Source organism: Mesoplodon bidens (genome assembly GCF_964165515.1).
Source record: "Mesoplodon bidens genome assembly, chromosome: 6".
NCBI lineage: Eukaryota > Metazoa > Chordata > Mammalia > Artiodactyla > Ziphiidae > Mesoplodon > Mesoplodon bidens.
In genome coordinates, this window is record NC_138162.1 from 45,867,648 (window position 1) to 45,893,948 (window position 26,301).

General features: G+C 39.5%; 1 protein-coding gene across 10 annotated transcripts in view; it reads left to right on the forward strand.

Moving 5' to 3' along the window:
• Positions 1-26,301, forward strand: part of UBAP2 (ubiquitin associated protein 2) — a 131,697-nt gene that overhangs the window by 52,136 nt on the left and 53,260 nt on the right. For 7 of the 10 annotated variants that reach the window (XM_081236202.1, XM_081236194.1, XM_081236193.1 and 4 more), the window contains exons 3-6: positions 7,825-7,902; positions 11,493-11,603; positions 14,049-14,202; positions 16,199-16,276. In XM_081236202.1, coding sequence (XP_081092328.1) covers positions 7,825-7,902; positions 11,493-11,603; positions 14,049-14,202; positions 16,199-16,276 — 421 coding nt within the window. Of the gene's footprint in view, positions 1-4,813; positions 4,890-7,824; positions 7,903-11,492; positions 11,604-14,048; positions 14,203-16,198; positions 16,277-26,301 lie in introns of those variants that run through there. The other 3 variants (XM_081236199.1, XM_081236198.1, XM_081236197.1) reach the window with 3 other exon arrangements.

The following is a 26,301-nucleotide window of genomic DNA, read 5'->3' on the forward strand; positions in this document are numbered from 1 at the left end:
ATATTTATTAATTTATTTGGCTGAGTCAGGTCTTAGTTGTGGCATGTGGGATCTTACTTGTGGCATGTGGGATCTTTCTGTTGCAGTGCATGAGCTTAGTTGCCCCACGGCATGTGGGATCTTAGTTCCCTGACCAGAGATCGAACCTGCGTCTTGTGCATTGGAAGGCAGATTCTTAACCACTGGACCACCAAGGAAGTCCCAAGTTCTCTTTTCTGTTCCAGGATTTGTTTTCATGTCTCCTTAGACTCTTCTGATCTGCAACAGTTTTTCAGTCTTTCCTTGTTTTTCATGACCATTGCACATTTGAAGAGTATATTTATAGGTTTTTAAAGTAATTACGTGGTTACCTATCATCCTCCAAAGGTGAATAATTAGTATTATATATATTATTATGAACCTATGAATTTAAACATTTGAAGGGTTTCAGTTATTTCTAGTTATTACCCTTTTTGAAGTTGAAATTATCCTGTCTTTGGCCAGGTCTCTTCAGATTGGCTCCTGAGGTCTTTTTGACTTTCTAGTAATCTTTGATGGTTTCTTCATAAACTGGTATGATGAGTTATTCCAGACTTATCTTGTATAATTCCTGCTGTGTACCTAGATCAGACATTGCTCTAAGGAATCCTGGCATCTTTTAGTAGGAAGTGGCACTTAGAGACCTCAATCTGGTAACTGATGTTTATTGTTACTGGGTTTGTCATTGTTTATAGTTCACTCCAGTGGACAGAGTTAAAAGTAAAATGCCTCATGAGTTAGTAATGCTGATAGTTCAAATTCAGGACTACAGGATTTTCACTTCTTTTACATTACACTTCTGATTACTTTTGATCACTTCTACACTGAGAATACTAGTTTCTTCAGAAACAGGGGATGGTATAATTATATATATATACATATTTTTTTAATTTAAGTTTTTTGGCTGCATTGGGTCTTCATTGCTGCATGTGGGCTTTCTCTAGTTGGGGCGAGTGGGGGCTACTCTTTGTTGCGGTGCACAGGCTTCTCATTGCGGCGGCTTCTCTTGTTGCGGAGCACGGGCTCTAGGCACGCGGGCTTCAGTAGTTGTGGCTCGCGGGCGCTAGAGCACAGGCTCAGTAGTTGTGGCGCATGGGCTTAGTTACTCCGCGGCATGTGGGATCTTCCTGGACCAGGGCTCGAACCCATGTCCCCTGCATTGGCAGGTGGATTCTTAACCACTGCGCCACCAGGGGAGTCCTGATATAAATGTTTACATCCTTTGCTGGAGCAACAACGTGTGTATCAGTCTCCGATTCTGTAAAAATTTTCTGAATTTAGGATTTTAAACTTTAAACTTTATCTTGAAGTCAGTTGATAGAACAAATGTCTAACTGAATAGTTTCTGCTGACTTGAAATTTTAAGGAAACTGCTTCGTTTATTTGCTTCAGCTCCTTTTGTGGTAGCTTTTAAACTGATAGTAGTAACTTGCAGGATGATCACACTTGCACATCTGAGGGCCTTGGTCTTTATTAGTATTGGTGAAAATTATTCATCAACCAAGAGGCACTCTGTGTATGGACCTGGGAAGTAAGTGTCTACAATTCTTTGACACAAACAGGGATCTCATAGCCATCCTTGTTGTTGCTGTTTGCTGTCTCATAATGTGACTGGGAACCATTGTCAGCTGTCATTCCATTATGTCATGACACAGCCAGCGTTTTTGGTTATCTAGAATATGTTAGTCACTCTGCTGGAAGTCAGTAACTTGTTATCTGCTTTCTTTTATGATGGTTACTATTTGGTTTTTCACTGTGACAGCCTTAATACAAGACCGCCTCCATTAATAGCCTTCAAAGCATATTTTATTTGATAGAGGTGGTCCTCAAGTGAAAAAATGATGTGGCTGCTAATTCCAGCCTGAAGGACAGATTGGTGCACCCACCGCTCCAGGGTACAGCCTTTGGTACCCATGGCACCTGAATCAGCCGATAAGCTCCATCTGAAACTTGTAAGATTCCCCCTCTACCCCCCTTTAAATATTATACTGTATCTACATACCCTATTCATGTGCCCATACTATACTTTCTCCATTTGAGACATCATTTAGTTTTAGTTTTACTTCATTTAGTTTTACTTCAATAAGTATATGCTTAATAGTCACCATTAATACTTAGGTCAGTATCTCTAGTCATTTTGGTTCTTTGAAGCCAATGCTGTTATTGATTCCTCAGGAAAGGCTCATGAGAATAACAGTCCCTGTTTTCTTCTGTGCTGGTAACAATTTATGCGCTTTCTATTTGAGCATAAAGTCAGTTTTGCTCTCTATAAATGCTAGGCTCATATTTTCTTTCCTTGAGTATCTTAAAATGTTACTTAATTTTCTTTTTGCATAAAGCACTGCTTTTGACAAGTTTAATGACACGCTGATTTCTTTCCCTTGTAAGTCTTTTGTCATTTCTGCCTACATGCACGATGGATATTTTTAGAGTCCAGATATTTTACTAGAAAATTTCTCAGTATGGGTTGTTATGGGTTGATGTTCTTAAGTATGGTTTGTTTTCTTTCACAAATTTGAATAGTATTCTATTTGCTTTCCAGACATTTTTCTTGAATTTTAGCTTTAAACATTTGTACTGTTCCCTTTCTGTCCTTGTCTTCTTCAGAGACTTGTATTCTCCACAGATTCAGGTTGAGTTGTCTTTTGCCTACATTCAACATTTGACACTTTCTTTCTACCATTCTTTTATCTTTTCTTTTTCCTTTTTTAAATTTCTTTTTTACTTAAAGTATTTTTCCTCTTTCACCTTTTATTTCTCTTGTAGCATTAACTGTTAAGTTTATTTTTGTGTTCCTTCTATTTTAGTCTTCATTTTCATTTCTGAATTAGAAAAACTTAGACATAAAATGTTATTCTTTTATGTCTTTATTGTTTTCTTCATGCTCAGTCTTTTAGTGCATTTTGAAACAGAAGATAGCAGTTTTGCTTTTTTCCCATGGCACCTTTTTTGGTGTACTGTCATTGGTTATGGGGGGTATTATCCTGCTAATATTCTTTTTCTCTTATAGTAACTTTGTATGGGATTTGACCTTTAATTTTCTATTGCTCATTTTTATGTGAAATGAGTCTTCTTGGACTTTTACATGGCAACATGGTTCAGAGTGGCTTTTCTAATTTCATAGTGTTTCCTCTTTTTCTGTGTAATTATGTTGGCTTGCTTTCTGAGATTTTCTGTCTTTGTTCTCCTCCCCCAGTGTGGACTGTTTTAGATTTTTCTATATATGTGGCCCAGTTTTGATTTTACTCCCAGTATTTTCTCTTGATGGGAACCTTAGCTGATTAGTTTCAGTAGTTTATGATGGTGACTACCCCAGCCTATTTAAACCTTTCTGCAATCCTAGCACATAGTTTGCTGTTGGAGTTGTCAAAACCCTACAGTGCCAGGTGCTGTGCTTAAATTGGCCCACCTTACTTTACAGTAAATGCCTCTTGGCTACTTGGGATTTTCCTGTTCTTAGACCAGTCAGACACCCCAGTGCTGGCCTCTGCCACAATTATTACCATGCAGATCTTGTATCTGTTGTTTTTTCTTTTCCTGTTTGTATTTTGAGGTTTGTAAGGGATACCTTGTCACCTAGTTTTATTCTGTGTTGTTGTTGTCCACGGGATTTTAGGTTTGCTATAAAGTTAGAACAAAGATGTTTCTTTATACAAACATAATTCCACTATCAAGTTTCATAAGTGTATCATTGTTACAGTGTTCTTTCTCTACAGTTAATATTCCAGTTTTGTCAGTGTGGAACTTTCATTTATTCCAGTAATGTCAGTTACTCCAGCAATGTCCTTTATAGCACGTTTCCTTCTTCCAGTATAGCATCATCATATCCCCTTTGCTTGACATGCTTTTTTAGTCTTCATTAATCTGGAACAGTTCTTAACCTTTCTTGGTCTTCTGAAATAATAGCAATTTTGAAGAAGGCCAGTTACTGTAAAAAATGTTCAATTTGAATTTGTGTTTTGATGTTTCCTCCTGATTAGATTCAGGTTATAGATCTTAGGAATGCTGTTTAACTGACATTGAGTATTTCTGAGTACCATATGTAGAGTCGCATGATGTCTCTCTGCCCCTCCCTGAGGATGTTAATTTTGATCACTGAGTCCAGGTTTTGCCCATTTCCCCATATTTATTGTTTACTAGGTTTCTGCCAGCAACTAAAAAGTAATCTTTGTGGAGACACTTTGAGACCATGTGTAAATAACCTCTTCCTCATCAAGCTTTCCCCTTTAGAATCAGCATTCATTGATGATTCTTGTTTGAATTAGGCTTTACTGTGGTGGTTGCAAAATGAAGATGTTTTCAGCTCTACTACTCCCTCTTACAGTCTTTTTATCATTTCCGTATTAGTAAGCATATTTTTATTTTTATTTTTAAAAAATTTATGTATTTATTTTTGGCTGTGTTGGTTCTTCGTTGCTGCGCACAGGCTTTCTCTAGTTGCAGCGAGCAGGGGCTACTCTTCGTTGTGGTGCACGGGCTCTAGGCACACCAGCTTCAGTAGCTGTGGCATGCGGGCTCAGTAGTTGTGGCTTGGCGGGCTCTAGAGTGCAGGCTTAGTAGTTGTGGCGCACGGGCTTAGTTGTTCTGCGGCATGTGGGATCTTCCCGGAGCAGGGCTTGAATGCATGTCCCCTGCATTGGCAGGCGGATTCTTAACCACTGTGCCACCAGGGAAGTCCCAGTAAGTGTATTTTTAAAAGATTACTCTAATGATCTAAGAAGTAAAAATCAAACCAAATAGAGATCATTTTTATTTTTAATTGGTTAAATTTGCATTTTTTTTAGACTGGAGTTTGAGGAAGCAGGCTCTTTTACACTGTTAATTGAGTATAAAGTTCTGCAGCCTTTGTGAAGAGCATTTTTGAGCAGATGGTATGAAACTCCTTTTAACTATTTTCTATATACTTCTTTGACCTAGTAGTTTCACATCTTTGTATTTATTCTAAGAAAACTATCCTGGATGTATTAGGTGTAATAATGGCTTCCGGTAGTGTTTGGGTAGTAATGAAGAATTCAGAGTATGTAAAATGCAAGACCTATCCAGTAGATTTTTATGCAGCCAATAAACATTATGATATAGGTATTTACAATTGATTATGTGTTCCTACAAAGTAGTGTGATTAGTATTTTGTTTTTGATATAAGAGAAAAATATGTAAGTACCAAATAAATAGTTTTTGTTGTTAGATAGTTACCTTATGGGTCACTGTTATTTTCTTGTGGGCTTTGTGAAAATTTTGTAATTTAAGGAAATTTAATGGTAAGAAGCGATGAACATTCATATTGCTTGGGTTGCAGCAAGGCTCAATGAATATGCATGAGGTACAATTTCTAGATTTGAAATTCAGAGTAGAAGTGATTGCTATCAGGAAAAACGGGCAAAAATTAATCATGCAGGGTTTTAGCACTAAGGGCCACATTGGTTTACTTGCTTTTTTTTTTTAGTTTATTATTTTTAAATTTTTAAATTATTTTTTATTTTTATTGAAGTATAGTTGATTTACAATGTTGTGTTAATTACTGCTGTACAGTGATTCCGTTTTTTATATATATATATATATATATATATATATATATATATTCTTTTTTTATCCCAGTGGTTTACTTTCATAAAAGGTTGCCACTACCCAAAGCTCAAATGTATAATGTGGAAGTCGTCTTACATAACTCACCTTCCCCTTTGGTTTTCCTTTTTACCTCATTCAGTTATTTCACACCTTAGTCCTTTTGGCTGCCGCATTGGGACTTCTCACTTGAGGGTATGTGTAAAGAAGGCCCTTATATATACTGGTTAGAATTGAGGTAAAATTTGCCGTGTGTGTAGACACTGTACAAACGTCTTTCTGGGTGTAATGTAACACTACAACTGAGGTCACAGCAGGCATAGGTTGGGATGAAAGGATTGGCCATTAGATTGGAGGGAACAGACCAAAGCTAGCTGGAGCTTGTATAATCAACCAACAACATGGACTGGAAAGCTCTCGTGAGAAGCGTTTTTACATTGTAAAAAACACTAACAACCTCTCCCCTTCCACCCCCATTGAGATTATTATGAATCTATATTAAAAGCAAAGGTGAAAAGTTGTTTATTGGGACTTCCCTGGTGGCACAGTGGTTAAGAATCCGCCTGCCAATGCAGGGGACACGGGTTTCAGCCCTGGTCCAGGAAGATCCCACATACTGCAGAGGAACTAAGCCCATGCACCACAACTACTGAGCCTGTGCTCTAGAACCCGTAAGCCACAACTACTGAGCCTGAGTGCCACAACTACTGAAGCCCACGCACCTAGAGCTCGTGCTCCGCAACAAGAGAAGCCACCGCAATGAGAAGCACGTACACTGCAAAGAAGAATAGCCCCTGCTCTGCGCAACTGGAGAAAGCCTGCACACAGCAATGAAGACCCAATGCAGCCGTACATACATACATACGTACATACATAAATAAATAAATATATTTTTAAAAAGTTGTTTATTATTAGCACTTAGTGGGTCTCCCCTCCCCCCCAAGCCCATTCAGTAATTTAAATGATTTAACTTTAAAAATATTTATGTTGGGAGTTAGTAAAGATTTTAGCTAGCAATGGTTGGTATGTTACTATTAACTGATTGCACAAGAGTTACCTTTTTCAAATTTCTTTTTTCTTTTTATTATTTTTTTGGCTGTGCCACACGGCTTGTGGGATCTTAGTTCCCTGACCAGGGACTGAACCCACACCCTCGGCAGTGAAAACACGGAGTCGTAACCACTGGACCGCCAGGGAATTCCCAAAAGTTTCCTCATTTAAAAAATATCTTTCTGGGCTTCCCTGATGGTGCAGTGGTTAAGAATCTGCATGCCAGTGCAGGGGACACGGGTTCGAGCCCTGGTCCGGGAAGATCCCACATGCCACGGAGCAGCTAAGCCCGTGCACCACAACTACTGAGCCTGTGCTCTAGAGCCCGCGAGCCACAACTACTGAAGCCCGCACGCCTAGAGCCCGTGCTCTGCAACAAGAGAAGCCACCACGATGAGAAGCCCGCACACCGCAACGAAGAGTAGTCCCTGCTCACCGCAACTAGAGAAAATCCCGTGCACAGCAACAAAGACCCAACGCAGCCATAAACAAACAAACAAATAAATACCTTTCTAATTTTTAATTGTCAGAAATACTACAAAAGGAAACCTCAAAAATTCGGTAATTTGATTTTTTTAAGAAGGATTTTGAGTGAAAAAAGCAACTGGAAAAGGGTTTTCTGCATAGTTGACTAAGCGTTTGAAAGTTGCTTCCTTTAAAATTCTGTTAAATTAAAACCATTTTAAAATTGTGGTTAAAAATAAAAATGTAACTTTAAAAATAATTTTTATTTAGATAAATACAGCCTTTTCCCTTCCGAACTGACCTTTCTTGAGTTGATAGCAGAGCTTTTTTGCTTTTTGACAGCAAGGTTGTGTCTAAGCCTGTATCCTAGTGGTTGTTTCCACTGCTTCCTGTTCTTCCACTTCCTGTTACGCTGTAACTTCATCTGCCCAGGGGAAAGAACATTCAAAAAAGAAAATTCAAATGAGTCACAAGGCTAATGAAGATGAACAGGACTTTAGGTCCTTTGGTCAAAGGAATGGGACCTTTATGCTATTTAATTTGGTGCTTATTCACCTTTTGGGAGTACACTATACATTTGGGAGGTCTAAATTCAGAGTTCTTTTTTTTAGTTAATCAGTATTTCTGTTACCACAGTGATTGAGAGTTTTTATCTGTTTATACTAGATTTTGGCATCTAACTTGTATTTTTGGTGCTCCAATCTTGAACAGTTGTATGTGCTTTTCCAGGCAACAGCTGAACAGATGCGTCTTGCTCAAGTGATCTTTGATAAAAATGATTCAGAGTTTGAAGCTAAAGTTAAACAGGTATGTTTCTGGCAAAGGATACTGTCATTTCTGTAATCTATTCTTACTGTGCTTAAAAAGATAATTTCACTAGAGATTCTTATTTTATTTTATTTTATTTTCTTCTTTTTTTCTTTTCTTTCCTTGCTATATGCGGGCCTCTCACTGTTGTGGCCTCTCCCGTTGTGGAGCACAGGCTCCGGACATGCAGGCTTAGCGGCCATAGCTCACGGGCCCAGCCGTTCCGCGGCACGTGGGATCTTCCCGGACCGGGGCACGAACCCGCGTCCCCTGCATCGGCAGGCAGACTCTCAACCACTGCGCCACCAGGGAAGCCCCAGAGCTTTAAGTTTTAACGATGGTTCTCTCTCTTACTAATCCAATCACTGGGGGAGTTTTGACAGTTATTATAAATCTTTTTTTTAAAAAATATTTATTTATTTATTTATTTGGCTGCATTGGGTCTTGGTTGTTGTGCGTGGGCTTTCTCTAGTTGCAGCGAGTGGGGGCTATCCTTTGTTGCAGTGCCTGGGCTTCTCATTGCGGTGGCTTCTCTTGTTGCGGAGCACAGGCTCTAGGTGCGCGGGCTTCAGTAGTTGTGGCATGCAGGCTCAGTAGTTGTGGCTTGTGTGCTTAGTTGCTCCACGGCATGTGGGATCTTCCTGGACCAGGGCTCGAACCTGTGTCCCCTCCATTGGCAGGTGGATTTTTAACCCCTGCGCCACCAGGGAAGTCCCTACTGTGCATCTTAACAACTGCATGTGACAGGTATTGACCTACTACAGATCGTTGATAAAAATCTGACCTTATTAGTAGACATCCAAAGACTGAAGCATGGGAAAGCTGTAGAATGTATAGAACCTTGCTGGGTAACACAGGGAGGAAATCAGATGGAATGATGTGGTGTAAAGAGCTGTATTTATGAGACTAAGAGACCTGGCTTCCCGATAGGCTAATTGTTTTGTGACCACAGAGAAATCGCTTCAGATGTTGGGGGTCAAACTGTTTTGAGCTGAAGCTGATACATACTAAAATAGTTAAAGGTACTTAAAACACAGCAGATATTTAAATCATACATTTGTTCACTGATAATTGAGAAACCTATATTGTGCCTAATCTGTGATTGTTCCTTGTGTTGAAATTATTAAATAGCTTAATTATCCCTTGTTAAAGGGAATGCACCAATGTGATTTCTTTGATTTCAAACATAGTACCCTGTTGAGGCTACTTGAGAAAATAGTATGTCCAGGAGTGAGTTTTGTGATAGCTGCCAAATTCTATTTTTTTTCTTATTTATTTATTTATACAGCAGGTTCTTATTAGTTACCTGTTTTATACATATTAGTGTATATATGTCAATCCCCATCTCCCAGTTCATCCCACCACTATTAGCCCTGCTTTCCCCCTTTGGTGTCCATATGTTTGTTCTCTACATATGTGTCACTATTTCTGCCTTGCAAACCAGTTCATCTGTACCATTTTTCTAGATTCCACATATATGCGTTAATATACAATATTTGTTTTTCTCTTTCTGACTTACTTCACTCTGTATGACACTCTCTAGGTCCATCCATGTCTCTGCAAATGACCCAATTTCATTCCTTTTTATGGCTGAGTAATATTCCATTGTATATATGTAACACATCTTCTTTATCCATTTGTCTGTCGATGAGCATTTAGGTTGCTTCCATGAGCTGGCTCTTGTAAATAGTGCTGCAGTGAACATTGGGGTGCATGTGTCTTTTTGAATTATGGTTTTCTCTGGGTATATGGCCAGTATTGGGATTGCTGGGTCATATGGTAATTCTACTTTTAGTTCTTTAAGGAACCTCCATACTGTTCTCCATAGTGGCTGTCTCAATTTACATTCCCACCAACAGTGCAAGAGGGTTCACTTTTCTCCACACCCTCTCCAGCATTTGTTGTTTGTAGATTTTCTGATGATGCCCATTCTAACTGGTGTGAGGTGATACCTCATTGTAGTTTTGACTTGCATTTCTCTAATGATTAGTGATGTTGAGCAGCGTTTCATGTGCCTCTTGACCATCTGTATGTCTTCTTTGCAGAAATGTCTATTTAGGTCTTCTGCCCATTTTTGGATTGGGTTGTTTGTTTTTTTAATATTGAGCTGCATGAGCTGTTTATATATTTTGGAGATTAATCCTTTGTCTGTTGATTCATTTGCAAATATTTTCTCCCATTCCGAGGGTTGTCTTTTCGTCTTGTTTATGGTTTCCTTTGCTGTGCAGAATCTTTTAAGTTTCATTAGGTCCCATTGTTTATTTTTGTTTTTATTTCCATTACTCTAGGAGGTGAGTCAAAAAAGATCTTGCTGTGATTTATGTCGAAGAGTGTTCTGCCTATGTTTTCCTCTAAGAGTTTTATAGTGCCCAGTCCTACATTTAGGTCTTTAATCCATTTTGAGGTCGTTTTTTTTTTGCGGTACGTGGGCCTCTCACTGTTGTGGTCTCTCCCATTGCGGAGCGCAGGCTCAGGGGCCATGGCTCACGGGCCTAGCCGCTCTTCGGCATGTGGGATCTTCCCGCACCGGGGCACGAACCCATGTCCCCTGCATCGGCAGGCAGACTCTCAACCACTGCGCCACCAGGGAAGCCCCTTGAGTTTATTTTTGTGTATGATGTTAGGAAGTGTTCTAATTTCATTCTTTTACATGTAGCTGTCCAGTTTTCCCAGCACCACTTATTGAAGAGGCTGCCTTTTCTCCGTTGTATATGCTTGCCTCCTTTGTCAAAGATAAGGTGACCATATGTGCGTGGGTTTATCTCTGGGCTTTCTATCCTGTTCCATTGATCTATATTTCTGTTTTTGTGCCATTACCATACTGTCTTGATTACTGTAGCTTTGTAGTATTGTCTGAAGTCGGAGCCTGATTCCTCTATCTCTGTTTTTCTTTCTCAAGGTTGCTTCGGCTGTTCAGGGTCTTTTGCGTCTCCATACAAATTTTAAGATTTTTTGTTGTAGTTCTGTAAAAAATGCCATTGGTAATTTGATAGGGATTTCATTGAATCTGTAGATTGCTTTGCCAAATTCTACTTCTGAGACTTTAGGGTGTTAAAAATTATTTTGTATGTGCAGTGTTCTAATCCAAGCAGTGATAGCCCATGTACAGAAAGAACATTGACAGAGTCAACTGGACTGTTGGACAGTGCAAACAGTTGGACTGGATGTTTGGCTAATTGTGGCCACATACTCCTGCTTGGTCTTTGGGAAACATATAGTTCCACTTACTATTTGAGTAGCTCAGAAATTTGGGAGTCCCAGGCCATTGAATTAGTTGGAGCAGTCACATAGCTCATCCTGAGTATTCTGAGAATGTTGGTATGCATGTATGTGCTGCCGATTAAGAATTGATACTTCGTCAGCTTGGAGGAGGGTTGATTTATAGCTTGACTCTACCAGTATTGGTCGAAAGACATGGAGTAGCCCCCAAAACAGGTAAACCTGATCTTGGATTGTAATCTCAGAGTCTTGAAAAGGCCATCTTCATGTGGAAGGATTGCATAATCTCTGTCTTTATATAGTAGAATCTTAGAATTAATATCAAGTGCCATTCTTGTGTTTCCCTAATCATTGTCTTATAATTCCAACAGCTTATGGAAGTGACAGGAAAAAATCAGGATGAATGCATAGTGGCTCTGCATGACTGTAATGGAGATGTCAACAAAGCCATCAATATATTGCTGGAAGGGAATTCAGACACGGTAAGTATTATTAATTGATTTGCAATGTTAAGACTTCTCTCCAGTTCCATATTGCATTTTCAACTTCACCTTATTCGGGGGTGGTGGTAGAGGGGGATTATGGGTGCCATTCCATATATGTTTTAAGTCCAGAAAGAACACTAACCTGAAATGACTGTTTTTGTTATGTATGTTTTCTTCATGAAGTTGTAGAATCTGGAGACTTGAAAGAGAACTTGGTCATCTACTCCAGCCTTACACAGTTGCCAAAATTCTCTGGGCCTGTGGACATTTTCACCACCTGAAAAACTTCTCTTGGCTCCACAGCTCATGTTTCTTCATCTCAGTTGTTACCTTTTACCACTCCTTATATCTCTAGACTAACAGAAAACCAGGATTTGCTGGTATCTCTATTTGCTTATGTGTGAATATTCTACAGACACATTTTCATGATAGTCTGACAGATATATAAGATAAGAAAAAAATTTTTTTTAAGCTTAGTAAAGTTTGAGGAATGCGCATGCACACTAAAGCTCCTCCCTTTTATTTTAGGAAGGTTGCAGCTAAAGCCACACCAGAGGCAGGTGTCAGCCCTAATCTTTTGATTTCTACATGGAAATTACACAGTATTTCATTTGTATTTTTTCATTGAGGAAACCAATTCAGAGCAGATTAAAACAAATAATGATTCACCTAAGTGGGGTATAAAGATGAACACATCAAAAAGTGCTTTCCTTATCATTGTTTAGGTTTAATCAAGTTCTCATTTTTAGGGGTAGGCTTTTTTAGGCACAGGCTGTATTAAAATGAACTACTGTGACAAGCTCAAAACTGAAATGAGTATATTTTTATTTAATAGGAAACAAGCAAAATAAAATTTGTAATTATAAAAATTAATGATAATTGGGAAAATATTTCATTATTTGAGTATAGCAGTATTTGTGGGTAAAATTCTATGCAAGATAACACTGGTCCAACATGATGAACTACCAAATATGTGAGTTTGTTGGGAAAATATATCATGTTAAGTGAGGAAATAAAATTTTGAAGAGTTTTTGTTTGCTGACACTTGGGCATGTATTTGCTGGGTTTTATAAACTATGGGGGGTGTTCAGCTCATTGCTAATGGATGCAGTGTAGAATAGTTCTCCCTTATTTTTAATATGAAATGAAGGGCTTAACTGCCTTCTTATTTTAAAAATAATCACTGAATAAATGAAATATTTCCAAATCATTAATTGGAGGGCATATTTTCTTTTATATGATAGAGATAGGCTTGAATACTGTTTCCCATTGCCTTTCCTTTAGCTCCCACAGATTCATCACTCCTTTTCTTTGGTGGCTGGGTGAATCTTTTAAGTTTTAAATGAACAGCCAATTCTATCTCAATAGAGACTTTCAACTTCCTCTCCTCATTTGACTGAACCCAAAGGAGGTGGTTCTAGTCTGAAAGTTACATAAAGATCTCTTTGGTTACCTCTTTTTTAAAAAAAATAAGATTTATTTGTTTGTTTGTTTGTTTGTTTATGGCTGCATTGGGTCTTTGTTCCTGTGCTTGGACTTTTCTCTAGTAGCAGCGAGCAGGGTCTACTCTTCATCGCGGTGCACGGGCTTCTCGTTGCGGTGGCTTCTCATTGCGGAACATGGGCTCTAGGAGCATGGACTTCAGTAGTTGTGGCACACAGGCTCAGTAGTTGTGGCTTACTGACTCTAGAGTGCAGTCTCAGTAGTTGTGGCACACAGGCTTAGTTGCTCTGCAGCATGTGGGATCTTCCAAGACAGGGGCTCGAACCTGTGTCTCCTGCATTGGCAGGCAGATTCTTAACCACTGTGCCACCAGGGAGGCCCTTTGGTTACCTCTTGAACCCAGAAATCACACAGTTGGGGCTAGATCTGGCATGTTGTTTCCTTAAAAGGTCAGAAACTAGCAAATTAGGGCCTGAATACAGACACAAAAGGCATTTGCCTGTTCGGAGGTGAGAAGGCTATAGGGAAAATGGAGAGGCAGAGGGGAAGTCCTTTGAAACCCTGGTTTGTTTAAGATTATTCCGTGGTCCATCTTTTCTTTCATTGTGTTTGCCTTGTTTCTTACCTTGTTGTTGTCTGCAGTAGCCATGGCTACTACTGAGGTAGGTGGGGATGGCATAGAGTGGGAGCTTGGGGAAATAACATTTACTTTATGCTTATCAGCATAGGAAAAGGCTCTGTGGTGGGACAACATACAGTATGTTGTCAATTCAACTAGTTGCTGTAATCTTTTGTGCTCTCTGTAGCAACAGGAACCTAACAAGAGATTTGCTGTCATTATCATCAGAGAGTACAGTACGTTTATGGAGAAGAATTAAAATGGTAGGCATGCAAGCTGTAAGGCATGGGTAATTAGGTCTGAAAGATAAATGCACACACTCTTGATGATTGTCCACACTTTGAGTGATAACTCTGAATAAATGCTCTTATTTTCGATAGACTTCATGGGAGACTGTAGGAGGGAAGAAGAAGAATTTTGGAAAAGAAAGTTCAGAAAACAAAGAGAATAGAGAGAAGAGAAGTGAGAGAGAAGTGAGCCGTGGACGTGGAAGCAACAACCGGAAAGTAAAAGGTGGCAATCGGGGGAGAGAGTGTAAGTACAGACCTTTCTCCTCACCTTTTGTTTTATGAAAATTTTCATGCATGTTAAAAAGCTGACAGAATGATCCAATGAATGCCCATAAATCCACTTCCTCAATGCAATATTTGTTAGTATAGTTAAGTTAGTAATGAGCTACAACTGAGTAGTTTATTAGAACCCTAACTGATACAGTTTCATATTAGCACTGACCTAGGCTGTAGGTATTTGTGTTGTGTCTTAAGACCGCCTTCTGTTATGAATCAAGTGCATCATCTAATTTTTTTTAAATAAAGCACCTGCTCTGTCTCTAGCCACTGGTGTCCTGGATTTCTTTCTTTCTTTCTTTTTTTAAAATTAATTAATTAATTAATTAATTATTTTTTTTTGGCTGTGTTGGGTCTTTGTTTCTGTGTGAGGGCTTTCTCTAGTTGCAGCAAGCGGGGGCCACTCTTCATCATGGTGCGCAGGCCTCTCACTATTGCGGCCTGTCTTGTTGCGGAGCACAGGCTCCAGACGGGCAGACTCAGTAGTTGTGGCTCACGGGCCTAGTTGCTCCGTGGCATGTGGGATCTTCCCAAACCAGGGCTCGAACCCGTGTCCCCTGCATTGGCAGGCAGATTCTCAACCACTGTGCCACCAGGGAAGCCCACATCGTCCAATTTTAAAGAAGGTTTTTTTGTTGGCTGATAGCTAAAGCTGTTTATTCTTCCCCACTTATGGATACTCATGATATATGCAAGGTTTAGATTAAGAGGAAAGTTGTTGAATAGGAAAGGTTTTTCTCAGTTCTCTCCATTTGACTCAGGTTTTGGCATCATTCACCCAAAACAACACTACCTCCTATGCAGACGTACCAAAGTGGCTAAATTATGATAAATATTTAACATGTTCCTTTATAGACTTTTGCTAGTTTATATATACCACAGATGTTTATTGAGTATCTACAGTGTAGTGGATAGTCTTCAAGTCATACAGCAATGAAGAAAACAGAAATCTTTGCCCTTCTAAAACATCTTTTAAGGGAGGTAGAGTGAGATGTAACAATAAAAAAGAAAAGTAACATTTCATATTAATATTGTAATATTTTAATGGCATTATGTAGAAAATTATGCTCTGGGGAAAAACAAAGGCAGAGAGATGGGAATTGTAGGTACGGGTTTGACAAATTTAAAGAGAGTGACCAAGGAATGCCTCATTGACAACTCACATGCTTAAGCCATAAAAGAGATGAGGGGAGCAAACTGTGCCAATATTGTTCATAAAATTTCTGTATTATATAGAGTCATTAATGCCAATATAGGAATAAGGAGAAGAAAAGACTGTGTTGGAATCTTCTGGACAGTAACCTGGAAAAACCTTTCCCTAACAATGATTTCCTCAAGAATTCAGTGTTTCCTTGGTATTGCAGTTTGCTAGTCTATGCCTTTCCAGGCTTTGAACTTAACCAATGAGCAAATTTTGTTGTGTATGGTTACATAACAAAGGTATTTTTTTTTTGGAAGTAAACTTACTTTACAGGAGGGCACATCAAAACAGAAAATAAAAGTGGTATATGTCGTTTTAATGTCTTCTTGAATTTCCACCTATGAATTAAGCAAGTTGTGCTGTCATTCAGGTTTTGAGCCATGCTGGTTTGGTTTTTCTTGTTTTCCCAACCCTTTGGTTAAATTTTAACCTTTTTTTTAAAAACCCTTTTTGTGTTGAGGGGTGGAGGGAGTCTTTTTGTCCTTGTCTTTATTTTATTTTATTTTTTTGCATTACACGGGCCTCTCACTGCTGTGGCCTCTCCCGTTGCGGAGCACAGGCTCCGGATGCGCAGGCTCAGTGGCCATGGCTCACGGGCCCAGCCGCTCCGCGGCATGTGGGATCTTCCCGGACCGGGGCACGAACCCATGTCCCCTGCATCGGCAGGCGGACTCTCAACCACTGCGACACCAGGGAAGCCCTGTCCTTGTCTTTAATAGCTGTTGGTTTGATTATGTGTAAGGGGTGCTCTTTTCTTCCTTAGTTAGAGGTGAAGAGAATGGAATTGATTGCAATCAAGGGGACAAGCCTTCAGACCGTGGCAAGAGAGCTCGTGGTAGAGGTAAGACAGAATAAGGCGGATAGAGATGCTTGTGATCGGGAGGAGGCAGGCTGTTCATATACTCAGTACATTAAGCCATGGCAGTGTACTCTGAAGAATGGTTGATCTGAAATCTTTTGATTCATTTACTGACGCGCATGAATGAAGTGTTTGGATTATGTAATTTTGAGGAAACCTATTGGTTGTTTTCAGATGAGCTGAGAAAGGCCCTTTCTATGAATAATTTAAAACTTGAAGCTCTGACCAAAAAGTTATGAAGTCTCCTATGTTGGACTTTACCCATAGTAAAGTGTTTTACCGTATGATGCCATTTTTTTGTTTGTTTCTAATGTTTCTTTATGTATTTATTTATTTGGCTGCATTGGGTCTTAGTTGCAGCACACAGGATCTTCGTTCAGGCATGCAGGATCTTTCGTTGTGGCGTGCGGGCTTCTCTCTAGTTGTACTTCTTTTTGTTTTTTAAAGGAAATCCTTGGTAACCAACAACTGCTTTTTTTTTCTTTTTTTTCTTTTTTGTAAGGTTTAATTTTGGGACTTCCCTTTGTTGTGGTGCAGTGCTTAAAAATCCACCTGCCAATACAGCGGACACGGGTTCAAGCCCTGGTCCGGGAAGATCCCACATGCCGCGGAGCAACTAAGCCCTTGCGCCCCAACTACTGAGCCTGCGCTCTAGAGCCTGCGAGCTACAGCTGCTGAGCCCGGGTGCCACAGCTACTGAAGCCGCACTCCTAGAGCCCGTGCTCCGCAACAAGAGAAGCCACCGCAATGAGAAGCCCACGCACTGCAATGACGAGTAGACCCCGCTCGCCGCAACTAGGGAAAGCCCGTGTTCAGCAACGAAGACCCACAGCAGCCAAATAAATAAAATAGAATAAAATAAATTTATTTTTAAAAAGTTTAATTTTATTTATTTTTGGCTGCGTTAGGTCTTTGTTGCTGCACACAGGCTTTCTCTAGTTGCGGCGAGGAGGGGCTACTCTTCGTTGAGGTGCATGGGCTTCTCATCGCGGTGGCTTCTCTTGTTGCGGAGCACGGGCTCTAGGAGTGCAGGCTTCAGTAGCTGTGGCATGCGGGCTCAGTAGTTGTAGCTCTTTCTGACTTACTTCACTCTGTATGACAGACTCTAGGTCCATCCACCTCACTACAAATAACGCAATTTTGTTTCTTTTTATGGCTGAGTAGTATCCCATTGTATATATGTGCCACATCTTCTTTATCCATTCATCTGCTGATGGACACTTAGGTTGCTTCCATGTCCTGGCTATTGTAAATAGTGCTACAGTGAACATTGTGGTATGTGACTCTTTTTGAATTATGGTTTTCTCAGGGTGTGTGCCCAGTAGTGGGATTGCTGGGTCATATGGTAGTTCTATTTTTAGGTTTTTAAGAAACCTCCATAGTGGCTGTATCAACTTACATTCCCACCCACAGTGCAAGAGGGTTCCCTTTTCTCCACACCCTCTCCAGCATTTATTGTTTGTAGATTTTTTGATGATGGCCGTTCTGACTGGTGTGTAGTGATACCTCATTGTGGTTTTGATTTGCATTTCTCTAATAATTAGTGATGTTGAGCATCCTTTCATGTGCTTGTTGACAATCTGTATATCTTCTTTGGAGAAATGTCTATTTAGGTCTTACACCCATTTTTGCATTGGGTTGTTTGTTTTTTGGATATTGAGCTGCATGAGCTGCTTGTATATTTTGGAGATTAATTCTCTGCCAGCTGCTTCGTTTGCAAATATTTTCTCCCATTCTGAGGGTTGTCTTTTCTTGTTTATGGTTTCCTTTGCTATGCAAAAGCTTTTAAGTTTCATGAGGTCCTGTTTGTTTATTTTTGTTTTTATTTCCATTTCTCTAGGAAGTGGGTCAAAAAGGATCTTCTGTGATTTATGTCATAGAGTGTTCTGCCTATGTTTTCCTCTAAGAGTTTTATAGTGTCTGGCCTTACATTTAGGTCTGTAATCCATTTTGAGTTTATTTTTGTGTATGGTGTTAGGGAGCTTTCTAATTTCATTCTTTTACATGTAGCTGTCCAGTTTTCCCAGCACCACTTATTGAAGAGGCTGTCTTTTCTCCACTGTATATTCTTGCCTCCTTTGTCAAAGATAAGGTGACCATATGTGCGTGGGTTTATCTCTGGGCTTTCTATCCTGTTCCATGGATCTATATTTCTGTTTTTCTGCCAGTACCATACTGTCTTGATTACTATAGCTTTGTAGTACAGTCTGATGTCAGGGAGCCTGAATTCTCCATCTCCGTTTTTCTTTCTCAAGATTGCTTTGGCTATTTGGGGTCTTTTGTGTTTCCATACACATTGTGAAATTTTTTGTTCTAGTTCTGTGAAAAATGCCATTGGTAGCTTGATAGGGATTGTATTGAATCTGTAGATTGCTTTGGGTAGTATAGTCATTTTCACAATGTTGATTCTTCCAATCCAAGAACATGGTATATTTCTCTATCTGTTTGTACCATCTTTAATTTCTTTCATCATTGTCTTATACTTCTCTGCATACAGGTCTTTTGTCTCCTTAGGAAGGTTTATTCCTAGGTATTTTATTCTTTTTGTTGCAGTGGTAAATGGGATTGTCTCCTTAATTTCTCTTTCAGATTTTTTGTCATTAGTGTATAAGAACGCAAGAGATTTCTGTGTATTAATTTTGTATCCTGCAGCTTTACCAAATTCATTGATTATCTCTAGTAGTTTTCTGGTGGCATCTTTAGGATTATCTATGTATAATATGTCATCTGCAAACAGTAACAGTTTTACTTTTTCTTTTCTAATTTGTATTCTTTTATTTCTTTTTCTTCTCTGATTGCTGTGGCTAGGACTTCCAAAACTATGTTGAATAATAGTGGAGAGTGGACATCCTTGTCTTGTTCCTGATCTTAGAGGAAATGCTTTCAGTTTTTTACGATTGAGAATGATGTTTGCTGTGGGTTTGTGTTATATGGCCTTTATTATGTTGAGGTAGGTACTCTCTATGCCCACTTGCTTGAGAGTTTTTATCATAAATATGGGTGTTGAATTTTGTCAGAAGCTTTTTCTATATCCATTGAGATGATCATATGATTTTTCTTCTTCAGTTCGTTAATATGGTGTATCACATTGATTTGCATAAATTGAAGAATCCTTGCATCCCTGGGATAAAATCCCACTTGATCATGGTGTATGATCTTTTTAATGTGTTGTTGGATTCTGTTTGCTAGTATTTTGTTGAGGATTTTTGCATCTGTATTCATCAGTGATATTGGTCTGTAATTTCCATTTTTTGTAGTATCTTTGTCTGGTTTTGGTATCAGGGTGATGGTGGCCTCGTAGAACGAGTTTGGGAATGTTCTTCCCCCTGCAGTTTTTTGGAAAAGTTTGAGAGGGATGGGTGTTAGCTCTTCTCTAAATGTTTGATAGAATTCACCTGTGAAGCCATCTGGTCCTGGACTTTTCTTTGTTGGAAGATTTTTATTCACAGTGTCAATTTCATTGCTTGTGATTGGTCTGTTCATATTTTCTATTTCTTCCTGGTTCAGTCTTGGAAGGTTATACCTTTCTAAGAATTTGTCTGTCTCTTCCAGGTTGTCCATTTTATTGGCATAGAGTTGCTTGTAGTAGTCTCTTAGGTTGCTTTGTATTTCTGCTGTGTTTGTTGTAACTTCTCCTTTTTCTTTTCTAATTTTATTGATTTGAGTCCTCTCCCTCTTTTTCTTGATGAGTCTGGCTAAAGGTTTATCAGTTTTTTTAATCTTCTCAAAAAACCAGCTTTTAGTTTTATTGATCTTTGATGTTGTTTTCTTTGTTTCTATTTCATTTATTTCTGCTCTGATCTTTATGGTTTCTTTCCTTCTACTGGCTTTGGGTTTTGTTTGTTCTTCTTTCTCTAGTTCCTGTAGTTGTAAGGTTAGATTGTTTGTTTGAGATTTTTCTTGTTTCTTGAGGTAGGATTGTATTGCTATAAATTTCCCTCTTAGAACTTCTTTTGCTGCATCCCATAGGTTTTGGATTGTCATGTTTTCATTGTCATTTGTCTCTAGGTATTTTTTGATTTCCTCTTTGATTTCTTCAGTGATCTCTTGGTTATTTAGTAACATATTGTTTAGCCTCCATGTGTTTGTGTTTTTTTCTCTGTAATTTATTTCTAATCTCATAGCATTGTGGTCAGAAAAGATGCTTGTTATGATTTCAATTTTCTTAAATTTACCGAGGCTTGATTTGTGACCCAAGATGTTATCTATCCTGGAAAATGTGCCGTGGTCCCTTGAGAAGAAAGTTAATCTGCTGTTTTCAGATGGAATGTCCTATAAATATCAATTAAATCTATCTGGTCTGTTGTGTCATTTAAAGCTTGTGTTTCCTTATTAATTTTTTGTCTGGATGATCTGCCCATTGGTGTAAGTGGGGTGTTAAAGTCCCCCAATATTATTGTGCTACTGTTGATTTCATCTTTTATAGCTGTTGGCATTTGCCTTATGTATTGAGGTTCTCCTATGTTGGGTTCATATATATTTATAATTGATATATCTTCTTGGATTGATCCTTTGATCATTATGTCATGTCTTTCCTTGTCTCTTGTAACATTCTTTATTTTAAAGTCTATTTTATCTGATATAAGTATTGCTACTCTAGCTTTCTTTTTCCATTTGCATGGAATATCTTTTTCCATCCCCTCACTTTCAGTCTGTATGTATCCCTAGGCCTAAAGTGGGTCTCTTGTAGAGAGCATATATGTGGGTCTTCTTTTTGTATCCATTCAGCGAGCCTGTGTCTTTTGGTTGGAGCATTTAATCCATTCACATTTATGGTAATTATCGATATGTATGTTCCTATTACCGTTTTCTTAATTGTTGTGGGTTTGTTTTCTGTAGGTCTTTTTCTTCTCTTGTGTTTTCCACTTAGTGAAGTTCTTTAGCATTGTTGTAGAGTTGGTTTGGTGGTGCTGAATTCTCTTAGCTTTTGCTTGTCTGTAAAGCTTTTGATTTCTCCATTGAATCTGATTGAGATGCTTGCCGGCTAGAGTAATCTTGGTTGTAGGTTCTTCCCTTTCATCACTTTAAATATATCGTGACACTCCCTTCTGGCTTGTAGAGTTTCTGCTGAGAAATCAGCTGTTAACCTTAATGGGAGTTCCTTTGTATGTTATTTGTCATTTTTCCCTTGTCGCTTTTAATAATTTTTCTTTGTCTTTAATTTTTGTCAATTTAATTACTGTGTGTCTCGTTGTGTTTCTCCTTGGGTTTATCCTGCTTGGGACTCTGTGCTTCCTGGACTTGGGTGGCTATTTCCTTTACCATGTTAAGGAAGTTTTCGACTCTAATCTCTTCAAATATTTTCTTGGGTCCTTTCTCTCTCTCTTCTCCTTCTGGGACCCCTATAATGCAAATGTTGGTTCGTTTAACATTGTCCCAGAGGTCTTTTAGGGTGTCTTCATTTTTTTTCATTCTTTTTTCTTTATTCTGTTCCACAGCAGTGAATTCCACCATTCTATCTCCAAGGTCATGTATCTGTTCTTCTGCCTCAGTTATTCTACTGTTGATTCCTTCTGGTGTATTTTTCATTTCAGTTATTTCATTGTTCATCTCTGTTTGTTTGTTCTTTAATTCTTCTAGGTCTTTGTTAAACGTTTCTTGCATCTTCTCAACCTTTGCCTCCATTCTTTTTCCAAGATCCTGGATCATCTTCACTGTCATTGTTCTGAAATCTTTTTCTGGAAGGTTGCCTATCTCCACTTCATTTAGTTGTTTTTCTGGGGTTTTATCTTGTTCCTTCATCTGGTAACAAAATCCTCTGCCTTTTCATTTTGTCTATCTTTCTGTGAATGTGGTTTTCATTCCACAGGTTGCAATATTGTTTCGTTCCACAGGTTGCAGTATTCTTCTTGCCTCTGGTGGATGAGGCTATCTAAGAGGCTTGTGCAAGCTTCCTCATGGGAGGGATTGGTGTTGGGTAGACCTGGGTGTTGCTCTGGTGGACAGAGCTCAGTAAAATTTTAATCCACTTGTCTGCTGATGTGTGGGACTGAGTTCCCTCCCTGTTGGTTGTTTGGCCTGAGGTGACCCAGCACTGGAGACTCTGGGAGGGCTCATGCCAAGGAATATTTCCCAGAACTTCTGTTGCCAGTGTCCTTGTCCTCACAGGGAGCCACAGCCACCCCCTGCCTCTGCAGGAGATCCTCCAACACTAGCAGGTAGGTCTGCTTCAGTCTCCTATGGGGTCACTACTCCTTCCCCTGGGTCCTGATGTGCACACTGCTTCGTGTGTGCCCTCCAAGGGTGGAGTCTCTTTTTACCCCAGTCCTGTCAAAGTCCTGCAATCAAACCCCACTAGCCTTCAAAGTCTGATTCTCTAGGAATTCTTCCTCCCATTGCCTGACCCCCAGGTTGGGAAGCCTGACGTGGGGCTCAGAACCTTTAGTCCAGTGGGTGGACTTCTGTGGTATAATTGTTCTCCAGTTCGTGAGTCACCCACCCAGCAGTTATGGGATTTGATTTTATTGTGATTGCTTCCCTCCTACTGTCTCACTGTGGCTTCTCCTTTGTCTTTGGATGTGGGGTATCGTTTTTGGTGAGTTGCAGTGTTTTCCTGTTGATGATTGTTCAGCAGTTAGTTGTGATTCCAGTGCTCTCGCAAGAGGGAGTGAGCACACATCCTTCCACTCCACCATCTTGAACCAGTCTTGGTCCTTGTTTTTTTTAAATCCACTTTATATATAGTAGTGTATGTATGTTAATCCTACCCCCCCACCTCCTTATGTTTACTTTTTTTTTTTTTTAAAGAATTTTTCGAAGTGGACCAGTTTTAAAGTCTTTATTGAATTTGTTACACTATTGTTTCTGTTTTACATTTTGGTTTTTTGGCCGTGAGGCATGTGGGATCTTAGTTCCCTGACCAGGGATCGAACCCTCACTCCCTGCATTGGAAGGTGAAGTCTTAGCCACTGGACCTCCAGTGGAAGTCCCCTTATGTTTACTTTTTTAAAAAAATTTATTTATGTTATTTTTGACTGCGTTGGGTCTTTGTTGCTGCGTGAGGCATTTCTCTAGTTGTGGCCAGTGGGGGCTACTCTTCATTGCGGTGCATGGCTTCTCATTGCGGTGGCTTCTCTTGTTGTGGATCATGGGCTCTAGGCATGCGGGCTTCAGTAGTTGTGGCATGCAGGCTTAGTAGTTGTGGCTCGCGAGCTCTAGAGCACAGGCTTAATAGTTGTGGTGTGTGGGCTTAGTTGCTCTGCAGCATGTGGGATCTTCCTGGACCAGGACGTGAACCCGTGTCCCCTGCATTGACAGGTGGATTCTTAACCACTGCGCCACCAGGGAAGCCCCCTTATGTTTACTTTTTTTTTTTTTTTTTGTACGTGGGCCTCTCACTGTTGTGGCCTCTCCCATTTGCGGAGCACAGGCTCCGGACGTGCAGGCTCAGTGGCCATGGCTCACAGGCCTAGCTGCTCCGCGGCATGTGGGATCTTCCCGGACCTGGGCACGAACCCGTATCCTCTGCGTCGGCAGGCAGATTCTCAACCACTGCGCCACCAGGGAAGCCCCCTTATGTTTACTTTTAAGGAAGGTTGTAAAGCAGTGGGTAAGGGACTCAGATTGAGTTTTTTTTTTTTTTTTTTTTTTGGCTGTGCTGCGTGGCTTGTGAGATCTTAGTTCCTGGACTAGAGATTGAACCCCAAGCCCTGGCAGTGAAAGTGCCAAGTCCTAACCATTGGACTGCCGGGGAATTCCCAGATTGTTTATAAACCCAGTTAGATGTTAAAAAAAATCAGTCCACCCTCTTCCACATATATATAAACTCTAGTGAGGTGTACTTTTTTTATTATTAGCTGATATTTAAACATGTTTAAACAAGCTGTTGAAGAGTAGTGGTCTGTGTCTAGGGATTTCTTAGAATCATTATCCCAAGTGCAACACAGGGCAAGAAGAGAGAAAACATTCAGTAGCCAGTATGCACAAAAACAGTTATTTTGCTTGGTGAATATTAGTAAAGTACAGTTTGATAATAAGTGAATAGTGGTGCAAGACAAATAATTTATCCCTTTCATAATTAAAGGATAAGTGTCCTTTGTTTTATGTGTTTAATATGTCCCTTTCCAGAAGTTTGGTTGTAAGTTATTTAATGTCTTAATCTACTCTCTCATGGTGTGTTGAATTAACCTTAAAACTGTTGTTTTGTACTATTCCTTTCCAGTTATTTGTGATCTGTTGGGTAGTATGCAGATTTTAAAATGCATCCTTAAAAAACAAGTGCATGGTTTAAAGTGTGTACTTTAAAAATGATTCTTTAAGGTCTCCATTGCCTTTATTCTTTAATTTTGACCATACTTGTGGGCAGCTGTTGCTGACTTCACATTGGCTGTCCCTCAGAACAGTAATCTGTGTTCATGATTAAATTAGCTAAAATGTTAAGCTGCTAAAATTTTAATAAATCACTCCTTTCCTCCTTAATTTTTGCCTTATCTACACAGTGTTAGCATAAAGAGTATTATGAAACAGCATGGATTTAATATGCTAATGTACTTTTTTTGTAATTTATGTTAAGAATTTGGTAATCTCTGTATTAAATAAAAAATCATATATATAAAATGGGAGTATATTTTACTCCCATTTCATGGCAAGTATAAACTGTAGCAAATGAAATAAAATTAAGTTCCATTTATACACCCAGTTTTTCTTTACCTTTCCCTGAATGGTTTTCTCTGTGTTCGGAGGAGCAAGAATCAGTGTGACACTTGTAACAGATCATTTTTCTATGATTCATTTAAAGTTTGTGGAAAGGTAGCTTGTGAGTTTTGTGTTTTTGTGAGAAAATAGCCTCTTCAGAAGAGGCGAGTAACAGCTGTGCTAGGCTGTCGTTAGTGTTCTGGGCTTTGCTTTTGGGAAAGTAAGCCTGGTAGTTGGTGTGAAAACCTTTGGAAATTTATAAATGTTGACCATTCATAGGTACTTGGCCATCAAATTATACTGTGTTTTGTGTACAAAATGTGGAATTTAACTGATATTTATAAAGTATCTAATCCTGACTTAATCCTGAGTTTAGATTGAAGACCATGTTAATAATCTGTGAGATTGGGAGTATTCTTTTTTTTTTTTTATTGGAGCATAGTCTATTAACAATGTTGTATTAGTTTCAGGTATACAGCAAAGTGATTCAGTTATACATATACATGTATCTATTCTTTATCAAATTATTTTCCCCATTTAGGTTATTACTGAATATTGAGCAAAGTCCCATGTGCTATAGAGTAGATCCTTGTTGGTTATCTATTTTAAATATAGTAGTGTGTACATGTCAATCTCAAACTCAGATTGGGAGTATTCTTTTTTTTTTGTTTTTTCGCGGTACGCAGGCCTCTGACTGTTGTGGCCTCTCCCGTTGAGGAGCACAGGCTCCGGACACGCAGGCTCAGCGGCCATGGCTCACAGGCCTAGCCGCTCCACGGCATGTGGGATCTTCCTGGACCGGGGCACGAACCCGTGTCCCCTGCATCGGCAGGCAGACTCTCAACCACTGCGCCACCAGGGAAGCCCTGGGGGTATTCTTGATAAAGTTCTTCATCATGTGCCATGTTAGTTAGTAAAAAAGAATATAATTCTGTGTTCCAGGATGAAACTACTTGCTCTTGTGTAAGAAGTTACAATATAATCAAGCCACTCCGTTAACCTTTTTTTTTTTTTAATTTTTATTTTTGCCTGCGTTGGGTCTTCATTGCTGCACTGGGCTTTCTCTAGTTGCGGCAAACGGGGGCTACTCTTCGTTGTGGTGTGCGGGCTTCTCATTGCAGTGGCTTCTCTTGTTGCGGAGCACGGACTCTAGGCGTGCAAGCTTCAATAGTTGTGGCACACAGGTGCAGTAGTTGTGGCTCACAGGCTCTAGAGCACAGGCTCAGTAGTTGGGGCACATGGGCTTAGTTGTTCCATGGCATGTGGGATCTTCCTGGACCAGGGCTCAAACCCGTGTCCTCTGCATTGGCAGGCGGATTCTTAACCACTGCGCCACCAGGGAAGCCCTGTTCTTCTACTTTTAAAACTAACTA